Genomic DNA, 13,826 nt, shown 5'->3' with positions numbered 1-13,826 from the left:
AGGGACCCTGGAGGTCTTCTAGTCCAACCCCCGGCTCACTCTTCATGTAATCCAGGTCCTCCTCTTGACTCCCCCCCCTGGCTATTAATAATAAAGTTGGGAGGTGCCTTGGAGGTCATCTAGTCCAACCCCTGCCCAGGCAGGAAGCCCTACACCATTTCAGACAAAGGGCTATCCAGTCCTCTTAAAATACCTCCAGTGATGGAAGCACCCACATCTTCTGGTGGCAAGCAGTTCCGCCGGTTAATTGTTCCCACTGTCAGGAAATTCCTCCTTAGTTCCAGGTTGCTTCTCTCCTCCATGAGTTTCCATCTGTTGCTTCTGCCCTCAGGCGCTTTGGAGAACAGGGGGGACCCCCCCTCCTCTTCTTTGGGGCAGCCCCCCAAAAATACTGGAAGGCCGCTATCGCTTGAAGCTGCGTACCGGGAAAGGCCAGGACGGAGGGCTGGGTGTGCACAGCTGGGCTCCCCTTGATGGACCTGTGAAAACAGGCTGGAGAAACACCTTGGTGGAGCTGCTTGAGCAGGGGTGGGGGTGGACTGCATAGCCTCAAGGGGGCCCGCCCCTCACTTGGGAGAAAGGGGGGGAGCAGGCTTCACGTCATTCACACAATCTGGGTGGGACTCAAGATAGGAATCCCTCCTCGCCTGCTTGGCTGCCCTCCTCCCGGTGGCATATTTGGGCAGGAGGAAGGAAGACCAACAGGTGAAGCTCCAGCCCTTTCCGAGAGAGGAATTTTGGGGAAACCTCTCGGGTGGGGGGCTTCGTCGTTCAGAGGAAGATAAGGGTGCGCGCTCAGACGTGCCAGATTGGGTCAGGGTTCGAATGTCCAGGAGAAGATCAATGCTGCCAGGAAAGTCAAAAATATTTGGCCTTACTGGGTTGAAGGAATTTGGAGCTGGGTTAGTAAGTGGTAAACTTGTCTTCAGAGGCGGAAGGAGACGCACATTGTGGGGTGCTCTGGGCAAGGTGCAAAATTGCCAGGGGGGGAAGTAGTCCTCAATTCAGGGTTTGTGTGTGAAAAATGGGGGGCACGGATGTTTGCTCATCTTGAGACTTCAAGAAGGGTGGACCAACTCCCAGCATTCCCCAGCTCCCAGGGAATGCTGGGAGCTGTAGTCCACTCATCTTAAAAGCAACAGAGTTGAAAAACCCACAAGGGTGTCTTAGCTTTTCAGGTCCTGGCAGGTAATAGAGCAGGGGGTCTTCAAACTTGGCCCTTTGATGACTTGTGGACTTCAACTCCCAGCTGAGGAATTCTGGGAGTTGAAGTCCACAAGTCATGAAAGGACCAAGTTTGAAGAGCCCTGCTCTATTACACCAAAGGAATTCAGAAGACACTGTCTTTTTCACCCCTTTTTTTTCCTCCCTTACTTCCCTTCTCTACTCCCTTTTCCCTCCCCATCTTTCCTGCTTTTTACTTTGCATTTCGATTGTATCGTATATTTTAAAGTAATAAAACTTTATTATTTTTTAAAAAAGTTCTGCTCCTGCACATTCAGCCAGTCTGCCAGCTTTTAGCCCAGATGACCCATCTTTTTAAGTTCTTGCTCCGGTCAGTCTCTGACCTGGCTTGGCAAAAGGGCACCTGAAACCCTCATCTTGGGTTTGTTCTGCCGGTTTTGAAGTAACCGAAACCCGGATTGTGGAGGTTCTGGCAGAAGGAAAAACTCGGAGTCGGATTTATAACCTCACACAAATCCAGTCTTGCTTTTTTTTGTCCGGCCCTGTTTTAATTCAGCAGGAACGCTTTTCTTGCTTTGTGTGTGTGTACGCGCGCGTGTGTGTTTGTGTGTGTGTAGGTGTAGGCTTGGCACATGGGGTGGGGAGTTGGGGGGGGAACGTGGCCTAGTTAAGTGGCCTGGGGAAAGCAGCGACAGGCAGAAATCAAACAGGTTCCTGCAGCTAAATCTTATAGTAATCCTATTGTTTCAATTTAAAAGGGGGGGGGAACAGAACACCTTTCCCTCGGCTAGAGGGGATCCTGCCCCCCACCCCTTCCTCTTCTCCATGCCTGCCAGGGATTTGGGGGGGGTGTCTCTGCCCCTTTAGCTGCAAATGCAATTCAGCAGGTGAAAATCCCTCCTGGGGGCAAAATCTTTGTCTTTGTCTTCAGGAATGGCCCGGAAAGGCAATTAGTCTCCACTGACCAGGGGGGGGGGAGGGGGGGGAGGGAAGGTGAAAGGTGGGAAGGAAGCTGACCCAGTAGCCAACTCTTTTCCCTGCCCCTCCCTTGCTAAACTCCTCATAGCCTCCTCCTCCCCCCCCTGAGGCCAAAGCAGTGGAGGTGTGTGTGTGTGTGTGACTGTGCTGGGACCCCCAACCATCAGCCAAAGCGACGGCAGGGGGTGGGGCTCTCTGGGCCCTTCAGGGTTCACCCCCTCCCACCCACCCACTCAGCCCCCACTGAGCTGGGCTGAGGAAAGTCTGATCACAGGTATACCTTCTCCTCCCCCCCCCGGGAAAATAAGGGGTGCCCATGCTGCCCCCCCCCGGATTGCGCCTAAGCCTAAGGGGAAAATGTGTAACACTGCATGGCAGCCAGAAAGTGGGGGGGGAATCCTGGGGAAGGCGCAAAGCTGCCCAATTAAAGCTAGGCAGAAGAGCCGGGTCTGGACTGGGGAGGGGGCTTGGGGAGGGGGGGTCCCGCTCCTCCACTGCTTGCGGGGTTCAGGCACCGGCTGACCTGGGGGCCCTCAAAGGAGAAGGGCCGTTGCATCACCCCCCCTGTACCCCCCCTTTCAGGCACGGAGCTTCTCAAACCTCCTCTTGATGGGCTTCACTACAACTCCTATCATCTTGCACGCAACAACGGGGGGGGGGGGGCGGCGGTCTAAAGGCTACCAGGGCAGAGCAGGCGAGTCCGAGGGCCGCGGCTGACCAGGCGCCGATGCCCAGGCGGATCCGCCCGAGAGCCTCTCCCGCGCTCTCCGAAGCCGTGCCGGCACTCTGCTTATGCTCAGAAACCCACCGCTTTCCGCAAAGACGGGTCCCTCTGGAGGGCTCGGCTCGGGCAGAGCCCGGGAGGGGGACGTGGAGGCGAGCGGGTGGGGGGGGGGCGGTCGCCTGCCGGGTCCGTCAGCTCTGCGCCCGCGGGCGCGCTTTCCACCGGGCGGCAGAAGGAAGGGCGGGGCAAGGGGGCGGGGCGGGGCCCGGAGGGGCGTGGTCTGGCGCACCTATATCCCAGGGCCGACGGGCCGCACGTGCTCGCTTGCTGCCGGCTGGTCCAGCCGAGCGACCTCTCGAGGCAATCTAGTCGTGCCCTCCCCGACGGGCGGGAGGATGTTCGACGGCTTCTGCACCCCGGAGGCGCCCGCCAGCGACTGGGCGGCGGGCCCTTTCCAGCCGGCCCCAGCCCCGGAACCGCCGCCGCCGCCGCCGCCCTCGGCATCCCGGCCGGAGAAGGTGAAGCGGCCCATGAACGCCTTCATGGTCTGGTCGTCCGCGCAGCGGCGGCGGATCGCGCAGGAGCAGCCCCGGCTGCACAACTCGGAGATCTCCAAGCGGCTGGGCGCCGCCTGGCAGCTCCTCGACGCCGCCCAGAAGCGGCCCTTCATCGACGAGGCCAAGCGGCTCCGGGCGCGCCACATGCTCGACTACCCGGACTACAAGTACCGGCCCAGGCGGAAGAGCCGGGCCGGCCGGGAGCCCGGCGGACTCTCCTCCGCTAGCCTGCCGGGGCCGTCGCCGCCCCTCGGGTGGACGGCCGCCTTCGCCGGCTCGCCCGACGCCTTCCGCGGGACCGCCGGCGGCTGCGTGACGGGGGCCGCGGCGGCGCCCTGCAGGTGAGAACCGGTCCCCTCGACGGAGCGGGCGGGAGGCTGCTACAGCCGGCTCCTACAGCCGAGGGACCTCTCGAGGCTCTCTAGTCGGGCCCTCCCCGACTGGCGGGAGGATGTTAGGGGCTTCTACACCCCGGAGGCGACCCCCCCCCCGAACAAGCGGGTGGAGCCGGCGGCGTGTGGAACCCGGTTCCGCTTGCAAGACGGCCGCTTCGGGCGGGGTGGTGGGGGGGCTGCCAGGGTGAAGCCCCGAAGCCCCTCCCCGGCCAGCGTCGAGAGGCGTTTCCTGCCTCACCTGCGCCAGGTGCGGCCAGGCCCCCTCCGAAGACGAGAGGGGGGCGCACTGCAGCCCCGGGACGGTTCTGCGGCCGACCCTCGACGCCGTTTCCTGCGAAGATCCCCCCGCACCTCGGCCGGCTGGCCCGCGTCTGTCGTGCCACCAGCCGGGCGTGTCCGCAGCCCGCGCTGCCACTTCTCCCCGGGCGCTCTGCAGCCCCGCCAGGCAGGCACCCCAAATGCGCGCCCCCTCCCGGGTCAAGCCCGGGCCAGAGCGCAGGAGCAATTTGGCTCCGCCAGGAGGAGGACCGGGTGCCCGGGGGGGGGGGCTCTCGGGCCCCTCGCAGCAGCAGGAGGAGCTCCGGGCTGAGGCCAGACAGGCCTGAACAGGTTTGGGGGCTCGTGGGCAGAACTGGAAGATCCGGCTGCCGGAGGAATGCAGCTCCGTCCCGCCCATCCCCCCTTTCTTCCCACAGGTGCAGGGCTGGGCAGGTGATAATCAGAGCCCCCAGCCCCCCCTCCCTCCCCTGGCTGACCCAGCTGCCTCCCTTCCCCATGGCCCGTTTCGTCCCCAGCTTGCTTGGGGAGTTCTGCCACCGAAGGGGCACAGGCTGTGCCTTGCCAAATTCAGGCTCAGGCAAGGCAGCACCTTATTCATGGGGGGGGGAGCAGAGCTGGTGAACTGGCACCCCCCCAAGTGCTTGTCTCCCTCCCCGAGGGGAAAGGGCCAAGGGCCGGGCAACTCCTGGCTGGTCTCTTCAGAGTTTTGGACCTGCCCAGGCCTAGATAGAGCCGCCCCTGGGCTGTGGGGTTAGACCTAGAGCAGGGCTGTGCGACCTTGGTAGCTTGAAGACTTACGGGCTTCAATTCCCAGGATCCCCTGGCAATAATGCATTGCTTTTTATGTGCATGCTTACTCTCTCGTGGTCCCTTTCTCTGCAATCTCTCTGCTCTAGGAAGTGGGAGGGGGAAGAAAAAAGCAGAGTTATGGCTCGCTGGGGAATTCTGGGAGTTGAAGTCTTAAAAAGTTAGCAAAGTCGGACCCCCCTTCCTCAGAGGCGGCAGGCAGGGAGGCCCCTGTGGTGGGGGCTAGGTTTGACTCAGTATATTGCAAACCCACTGGTTTTCTTCCCCACCCTGCCCCAAAAGAAACAAATGCTCCCTCCCTTCCCCTGGATGGAACTAACCCCCCCCTCACCCTTCTTTCTTTTGACAGCAGCCTGGTCTACAGCATGCCAACCCCCCCTGCCTTTGCCACCATGCCAAGGAAGCTGGACAGCAGCCTTCAGCACCCGCTGGGGGACTTCCCGGACATTGTGGCTATTTATGGGCTGCAGGGCTGCGAGGTGTCCGATGCAGCCGCCCTGGGCTGCTTCCCCGAGCCCCCTCCCCAGCCCCTGGGGTTCAGCAGCGCTGCCCACTTGGCCCCCCTCTAGCAACGATGCCAGCTGCAGCTCCGTGTCTGGGTTTCATCATGCAAGGAAGGCACAGCTGGGAAAGACCAACGTGGACATAGTTCGGAGACGTACACTAAGCCCCCCCCCAATTGGGACCTAAAGGAGGAGCGCCGGACAGTGGCCCCCGTTGGACAAGGCAGCCCCTAACTGTGTTTCTGGGGTGATTGCCAGCCCGAAGATGTTAAACCAATTTTATAAAGAGTACATTTTTTTTATAAATAAAGCTTTATAAACGAACCAATGATTGTTTATAGAGTGGTTGGCTGAGTTCAACTGATTCACAACCACACACCCCCAAAAGCTAGGCAGAAGCCGCCTTGGCAGGGAAGAAGACCCCTTTGCCTGAACGGCCTTGCCTGGCACATCTGGCTAAATGTGCCCGGGTTCTTCCTGCTGGCTGCCCAACCCTTTGGAAGATGGCACTGGCAGCCAGGGAAGAGATTTTGGGAAGGCAGGGAGGCATGCTAAGTCTCAGCTCCCCCCCCCATAGCTAGCTGTGAATCCAGCTCCCCCCCTCCCCCCCAGCCAGGCAGCTGTGCCAACTCACCTGGGCTCTCTCCGCTTGGGGAGGGGGGGCAGCTTCTCTCCCCAATCACCCCAATTAGCCTGCCCTGCCCAACTTCCCACCCCGCAGGGCATGGGGAGGGGGCGTGTTTGAGCCTGCAAGGGCTCCCCCTAGTGGGGAGAAGAAAGAACCACAAGCCAAGGAACCTTTTTGCCGGCAGCTTCTCTCTTGTTTTCGAAAGGGGGAAAGTAAGCAAGCAAAGAGCCCTCCCCCCCACACACACCCCTCCCTCAAATAAAGAAAGCAGTCTGGTGCAGTCCCGTGGGCCATCAAAAGTCCGGTGCAACTCCTGGGGAAGGGGACACCGCTTCCCTGGCTTCCCTGGACTCAGAACGCAGGGGGAAGGTGGTGCAATGGGCAGGCAGCGGGCACCATCTTTGAGGTCACCCTGCAGGCGTCACAGCCCGCAGGCAGCAGTGGATGTCAGCAGGCCGGTCACTCTTTCTTGAGCCTGCCTGTAGTATCCCAGTAGTAGAGCACCTGTCCCAGGAGGAGGCCGTGGCACGCCAGCGAGACGACGTAGGTCAGGACCATCAAGAGGTCGCCCGTCTCCTGAGAAGCAAAAGAAACTGTTTTGCTGGAGGTCTGGGGAGGGACTCCCCACTCCTGCCCACATTTTGGGAGGGAAAGCCTCTGCCCTTCAGGCCAGGCCAATCGAGACAGCCACTGGCCATCCTTCCCTTTTGCCTAGCCAGCTGGAGGGCAGAGTGGTGACGGCCAAGCCACCATTCCCAGTTTGTAAACAAGGCTCAGGTCTGGGCGACTTCAATCCAGACCAGGGGCCTTCAAACGTGGCCCTTTTGTGACTTGTGGACTTCAGCTCCCAGAATTCCTCAGCCAGCATGAGGGAACTATGACCCTTTCATGACTTGTGGACTTCAACTCCCAGAATTCCTCAGCCAGCGTGAGGGAACTATGACCCTTTCATGACTTGTGGACTTCAACTCCCAGAATTCCTCAGCCAGCCTGAGGGAACTATGACCCTTTTATGACTTGTGGACTTCAACTCCCAGAATTCCTCAGCCAGGCATGCTGGAGAACAACCTGCGTTATGAAATGTAATATAGGGTGCCCGTCTCTCCAAAGCTATTGTCAACGCTGCTAACATCGGATGTTTTTCCTTTGACAACAGATGGAGATGCAGCCATTTTCTTCTTTTCCCTTTTAGAGTTAGATGATGCTGGGGGGGGGGGGAATGTGCACGAGAGTTTAGCTAGAGTCTAGACATAACAATACCGAACCTAGCGTGAGAACCAAGGTTGTTGAAATAAGAGGTGATAAAGAATTGGCGGGCTGGAGGACTGGCGGGAAAGCCTGCATTTCAAACTAACTGGGGAATGTGATTTAGGACTGTTCATTGGGGGAGGGAATTGTGCTTTGATACTATGTGCCCAGGAGAGGGGAACTCGGTTTTGGCTTCCACCGTTAGTGCCGATGCTATGCTTCTCAAATAAAGTTCCTTTAAGGTAAACAATGTCTCAAAGTTCTTTGAAGAGTTTCATCTGTCGGAACTGTGACAGCTATCCGGGCCGTTTCCCTTTGTGCCCCCCCCCATACACACACATACTTGGATGGACGTGAAGATGCGTGCCAAGGAGCCGGCAAAGAGCAAGAAAGTTGTGATGGCCGAGAGCTGGCCGGTGTGCCCGTTCTGGTAGTTGGTGGCCGCTTGAAGGAGCTGTTGGAGAGAGGTGAACCCTCATGAGGTGCCACCCACCCAGCTATCGCCACTAGGCAAGCTGGCTTCCCAGAAGTCCTCCCCTGACCTGGGGTGGTGGTGGTCCTGCTTACCCTGCCGGTGGCTGCGGTGGGCATGTTAGACACCTGCAGCGTGGTGACCAACACGGATGGAGTGAGCGGGGAGAGTAGGAGAGACAGGAGGGCGAAGTAGGTGAAGAGGAAGGCCAGTCCTGCGGAGAGGACTTGCGTCATGCTCCAGGCCCACCACCTTCATCCCGTGCCCCCTTCCCGCCAGCGCAGGCCCCTTGTTTGGTCAGCGGTGGGCAGGAGAGGCCCAAGAGCATTTGCCCGAGTCAGTGCCCCAAAAGTTGCCTTTCTTTTCTTTTTTAAAACGGACGTGAAGAGGTTTCGCTTCTCATCCAAGCAGATTCTTCCATTCTCGGGGTCTGCAGAACTGAAGAAGCTCCTTGGAGGAGAAGCGAAACGTCTTCAAGGGAAAAAGCAAAACAAAAGTCCCGTTGCCTTTTGAAAGAAAAGTCTTTGGGACAGCCTGGATGACTGAGCATCTCCATTAACGTAGGTCAACATCCGGAACATCTTTGTAAATGTTACAAAATGCAGTAGGCTTTTCTCAACTGAGGCAGCTTTCAGAGGGGTGGGCTGCAACTCCCAGAATTCCCCAGCCAGCTACGCTGGCTGGGGAATTCTGGGAGTTGAGGTCCACCCCTCTGAAAGCTGCCCAGGTTGCTGTTCTAAATATTTGGAGCAGAAAATCCACTTAAATTGGATCTTCCAGGCCGCAGGTTCCTCCCCAAACAGATCGTCACCAAAGCACTTTCAGCTCCGGCCTCCCTGCAGGGGTGTTGGCACGGCTGTCTGCAAAATCCCCCCCACCCCACTTACCACGCCTGGTGTGGCCCCCAAAATGCTGCACCATGAAGCCGATGGACACCGTCTGCATCATGACGAAGAGGGCCTCCCCCCAGGCACTGCGAGGGAGGGAGAAAAGAGGGCAGGGGGTGGGCGCTCTGGCCAAGCCGAAGGGGAGACAGATTTGCCGACTCCCTTGCGTGTGCAAATGCAAAAACCGGCTTCTAGGTCAGTCTCAGGGCCGGGCTGTGAGATTTGCCTGGCCTAAAGAATTTGCTTCAAGAGTTAATGGGTTTATTTTGCACCTTCAGACCTAAATCTTTCCTTTCTTTCTTTCCTTCCTTCCTTCCTTCCGCCATTCCTCCCTCCCTTTTCTCTATCTTCTTCTTCCTTCCTCCCTCCCTTCGGCCATACTTTCCTCCCGTTTCTAAATCTCCCTCCCTCCCGTTTCTATTCCTTCCTTCCTTCCTTCCTTCCTTCCTTCCTTCCTTCCTTCCTTCCTTCCTCCAGGGGAACCTCCCCACCCGGTCCCCACTCAGTGGCGGCTCTACCTGAAGGGGAAGCCGTGGGCCATGCTGTAGGCCATGGTGCCGCTGATGGCCACCAGCTCCAGCAGGATGGAATGGAAGCTCAGGCCCTCGGCGCTCTTGGCCCCCAGGATCTTCAGGATCTGGGGCATCTTCACTGCGGAAAGGGGGGGACTCCGGTCAGCCGAGGGAGGGGGGCAGCACGGGGCACCCTGGGCCGGAGGGGGGGTCCAGAGGGCTCATAACCCCACCGACTCTTCGGCTGTGCCCCCCTCTACATCCGAGGGCACCATTTAGGGAGGCATGGAGGCCAACCCCCCCCTCAGCTTTGGGGAGGGAGCGAGGGGGGTTGTCCAGAGGCTTCTTCCTGGGAGAACTTGTGCCCATTGCCTGGATGGAGCCACCGAGGCCGACAGGCCAGCAGCCTCAGGGAGCTGCCAGGGGAGGGAAGGGGGGGGTCTGCTGGGGGCGGGGAGGGTCTCTTACCCACGAGCGAACCGGCCACCACGCCCAGCCCGAGGACTTTGCTGAGGGAGGCCTTCAGGCAGGGCACTGCGGGGGAGGAAGAGAGCGGAGAGGGTCCCACCGGCCCGGGCAGCCCCGGCGGAGGGTCCCATCGCGGCCGCTGCACCTGACGGGCGGCTGCCTGCCCGGGCCCTGCGGCGGGAGGGGGCGAGGACCCGCCTGGCCCCCTCCAGGGACAAAGAACCCCGTTTCCCCCCCCTCCCCACTCCACGACCCTCCAGCGACTCGCACGACCCTCCGACCGAGAGCGGCGCCTTCCGCCCACTTCCAACATGGCGCCTCCGCCCTCGCCCCCGCGGGAAAGCCCCCCCGCCGCCCTTTTCCAAGATGGCCGCCGACGGCCTTGGGGTACTTCCGGTCGGGGCGCGTTGCCACGACGACGGGGCGCCGGGCAAACCCCTCCTCCGCTCGGGACCGGGCCCGGCTCACCGTGCAGGAGGTTGAGGTTGACGACCAGCTCCTCGTAGCAGCGCTCGGGGAGGAGGTAGGGCACCAGGGCGACCTTCAGCGCCGACGCCGCCATTTCGGGAAGGAGGGGACTCAGGCGGGGCAGACTTCCGCTTCCATAAGGCCGGCGCGCCCCGCAGGCCCGCGCGGCGCCCGAAGAGGGCGCGGGCCCGTCTGCGCCTGCGCGCGGAGGCAGCCGGGGCCCGCTTTCTTCTAACGCGCGTGCGCTTCTCACAGGGCGAGCGACCGCCCGCTGCGAGGCGGTTCTGGCTGCCGCGCACGCGCACGCGCGCCCCGCCTGGCCTCTCCTCGCCACGTGCTTCCCGCTTTGATTCGAGGGCCGCCATGGCCGCCATTCCTCGGGCGCCATCTTGTCCCGCGGCTGCCTCCAGCCACGGGGACGAGGCCGGCCGGCTGCTGCCCGCCCTCAGCCGTGGCACGGTGGCCCTGTGCCTGCTCCACGCCCTGCGGCTGCAGCGGGACCGTCGTCTCTGCCAGGCGGACCACCGTCGACGGGCAGCCCGCCACCGCCGGGCCCAGGCCCGCTCCCGCCGACGCTTCGCGCTGCTGTGGCTCTGCCGGTTGCTGGCCCGGGAGAACGGCCTGCCCGGCCCGTGCCCAAGGGGCGTTGGGGGCCGTCATGGTGGCGGCACGGGAGCCCTGCCCCGGCTGCTGCGGGAACGGCGCCTGTGGAGCAAATCGCGCAGCTCGGCCTTCTGGGAGATCGTGCGGGCGAAGGCCTTCAGCGCCTGGGAGTGGGGAGAGAACTTCCGCGTGTCACCCGGCACCTTTGACTACCTCTGTGCCCACCTGCGCAATGCCATCCAGCGCCGAGACACCAACATGCGCAGGGCCATCCCGGCCGACGTGCGGCTGGCCATGACCCTCTGGCGCCTGGGCGCCTGCACTGAGTACCGGGCGGTGGAGCAGCTCTTTGGCGTGTCGCGCTCCACCGTCTGTAAGATCCTGCGCGACGTCTGCGAAGCCGTGGTGGGCATCCTCACCCCGCTCTATGTGCGCCCGCCTGACCCGGCCGAGGTGGCGGCCGGCAACGGGTTCCCCTTGCCGCAGCTCGCTGGGGTGTTGGGCTCCTTGCACGTGCCCATCCGGGCCCCCAACGAGAACGCAGCGGGCTACTACAACCGCCGTGGCTGGCACTCGTTGGTGGTGCAGGCCGCTGTGGACTCCCGGGGCTGCTTCTGGGACATCAACGTTGGGTGTCCGGGACGGGTGACCGATGCCCAAGTCTTGTGTGCATCGGAGCTCTACCAGCGAGCCCAGGGGGGCGAACTCTTCCCCGGAGGGTCCCGAGACGTCAGTGGGGTGCAGGTGCCCATCTACGTACTAGGTGGCTGCTCCTTCCCGCTCCTGCCTTGGCTGATGCGCCCCTACAGGGCAGCGGCCCTGAGTCCCAGCCAGCGACGCTTCAACGAGTACGCCGACGCCGCCCGGACGGTGCTGGCGGTGGCCTTCGGGCGCCTGCGTGGACGCTGGCGGTGCTTGACCAAACGCAACGACACCGACATCTCCTTTCTGCCCACCCTCATCGCCGCCTGCTGCACCCTGCACAACATCTGCGAGAACCGCGGAGACGCCTTCCAGGCATGCTGGATGGAGGAGGAGCGGGAGGAGCGGGAGGAGGAGGAGGCTGAGCCGCGGGAGGAGCAGCCTTCGGAGGAAGGGGAGGAAGAGGATGCCGAAGCGGTAGAGATCCGAGACGCCCTGGCCTGGGCCCTCAGGGGCTGAGGGCGCTCTGGGCGGGAGTGAGGGGGTCACAGGGAGCCGGCAAAGAGGGGGTCGGCCTGCTATGGGTGGTCCTCAACATACGACTACAGTGACACACTTGTTAAGTGAATTTTGCTCCATTTTACGATCTTTTGAGCGAATCCCTGCTGTTGTTAAGTTTGTAACACGCTTGCTGAGTCTGGCTTCCCCACTGACTTTGTCAGGAAGGATGCAAAAGGGGATCGCGTGATCCCGGGATGCTGCGACCATCATAAATGTGAACCAGTTGGCAAGAGTCTGAATTCTGATCATTTGCCCGCGGGGGGACACTGCAGCGGCCGTAAGTGTGAAAAACGGTCATACAATAAGTCACTTTTTTCCAGTGCCGTTGTAACTGAGCGGTCACTAAATGATCTGTTGTAAGTCGAGGACGACCTGCATTCCCCAGAGCAAAGAAGCAACGGATGGAAACTCATTGAGGAAAGAAGCAACCTGGAACTAAGGAGAAACTTCCTGACAGTGAGGACAATTGACCAGTGGAACTGCTGGCCACCAGTTGTTGTGAATGCTTTTAAGAAGTTTTTAAGAAGAGCCGTTTGTCTGAAGTGGTACAGGGTCTCCTGCCTGAACAGTGGGCTGGACTAGAAGACCTCCAAGGTCCCTTCTAACTGTTATTCTTAGGTCTGGACTGGCCTCTCCAACTCCTAAAAAAGGATTCAGAAGAGGGCCACGTGAACTGGGGGTGGTAAAAAACCCCTCCCCTTGAAGGGGGTCTTTGGGGTTTATCATCTGGGAGGGAGGGAGACCCCCCCCTTCAGTAAACCTCTGGGAGTTTTGTTCAGGAAGTCTCTTGTCTTTTCTGCGGTGAGCAACGGATACCCCCCCACTTCTCTGGCTCACGGAAGCATGTAGATCTACACACACACACACACACACACAAACACACACACACACACACAAACACACACACACACTTACTCACTCACTCACTGACCCCGAGTGTGGTTGCCAAAGCAGAACCAGCCCGCTTTGTCTCGGCCCGAGAGCAGAAAAACAGGAACTCCACCGGGCTTTAGGACTAAAAGGCGGTCCTCGGCTTAGGGCGGCAACGGAGCCCCAAGTTGCTAAGCGAGACATTTGTTAAGTGGGTTCTGCCCCGCTTTGCGTCCTTCCTTGCCACGGTCGTTAATCCCTGCGCCTGTTAGTCACAAGGTTGTTAAGTTAATCCGGCGTGTTAGAAGGTCGCAAAAAGGGGGGGGTCGCGTGACCCCTCTGGGACACCACGACCGTCATAAGTACGAGTCAGTTGCCCAGCATCCGGATTTGTCGTAAGTGTGAAAAACACGTCCTAAGCCACTTTTTTTCAGTGTTATAACCGTTACGACTGAACGGTCAGTAAATGAACTGTTGTAAGTTGAGGACTACCTGTGTTTCCTTCTGCTTTTGACCTCCGGAAAGGGTCAAGCCGAATAAAGTCTGATTTGCCCCCGCTGGGGGGGGGAGGGGTTTCTTCCTGGCCCCGTTTTTATTTCCCTTTTGTCTGAAAGAAGCAGGCAGGGCAGGTCTGAAGCCCCCCCACTTTCAGTGGGAGGATTCTCTGGCAAAGAGGGCAGGCGGGGAGGGGGGGGTCCTGAAAGAGGAGGGGGCTGTTGCGGAAGAGACCCCGAAGTCAGGAAACCCAAGACCAGAAATTAAAATTAAAATGAAGGCAGCCAATTAAGGAGACCTGGAGGCCTTTAATTACCTGGCATGCTGGGTGCAGCAGAGCGGGAAACCGCGGCAGCCCTTCCCACGGTCTCAAAGCAGCTCTGCCCCCTCCCTCCCTCCCTCCCTCCCAACTACGAGGTTACTTTCTGTTTACTCTGCCCCTTCCTCCTCCTCCTCTTTCTTCTTTTTCTTTTTTTTTTCTCCCCCCCTCATTATTATTATTTATTATTATTATTATTATTATTATTATTATTATTATTATTAT

At 60.0% G+C, this 13,826-nt stretch overlaps 2 protein-coding genes across 6 annotated transcripts; one reads left to right on the top strand and one right to left on the bottom strand.

The window, feature by feature from the left end:
• Positions 1–3,282: 3,282 nt before the first annotated feature.
• Positions 3,283–5,494, top strand: LOC308676471 (uncharacterized protein; the record flags this gene model as incomplete). Its single annotated transcript, XM_081342285.1, has 2 exons — positions 3,283–3,785; positions 5,275–5,494. 2 exons carry the CDS (start codon positions 3,283–3,285, stop codon positions 5,492–5,494), a joined length of 723 nt encoding a protein of 240 aa, XP_081198411.1.
• Positions 5,495–5,737: 243 nt separating this feature from the next.
• LOC308676864 (mannose-P-dolichol utilization defect 1 protein-like) lies at positions 5,738–10,303 on the bottom strand. 5 transcript variants are annotated; one of them, XM_081342905.1, is made up of 7 exons: positions 10,112–10,303; positions 9,644–9,709; positions 9,182–9,309; positions 8,664–8,715; positions 7,872–7,990; positions 7,648–7,758; positions 5,741–6,632 (listed from the first exon to the last, which is right to left on the bottom strand). In XM_081342905.1, the coding sequence occupies exons 1-7, from the start codon at positions 10,203–10,205 to the stop codon at positions 6,516–6,518; spliced, it is 687 nt and encodes a 228-aa protein (XP_081199031.1). In that variant the 5' UTR covers positions 10,206–10,303; the 3' UTR covers positions 5,741–6,515. The 5 variants fall into 5 exon arrangements, with proteins under 5 accessions (XP_081199029.1, XP_081199031.1, XP_081199028.1 ...); XM_081342904.1 differs by having other exon boundaries at positions 5,744–6,632; positions 8,664–8,749; positions 9,182–9,314; positions 10,112–10,301; XM_081342903.1 differs by lacking the exon at positions 10,112–10,303 and having other exon boundaries at positions 5,738–6,632; positions 9,644–9,971.
• Positions 10,304–13,826: the final 3,523 nt, after the last annotated feature.

Source organism: Vipera berus (assembly GCF_964194415.1).
Source record: "Vipera berus genome assembly, chromosome: W".
NCBI classification, from domain to species: domain Eukaryota; kingdom Metazoa; phylum Chordata; class Lepidosauria; order Squamata; family Viperidae; genus Vipera; species Vipera berus.
The sequence above is the reverse complement of the archived record's forward strand: the minus strand, read 5'-3'. Positions and strand labels throughout refer to the sequence as shown.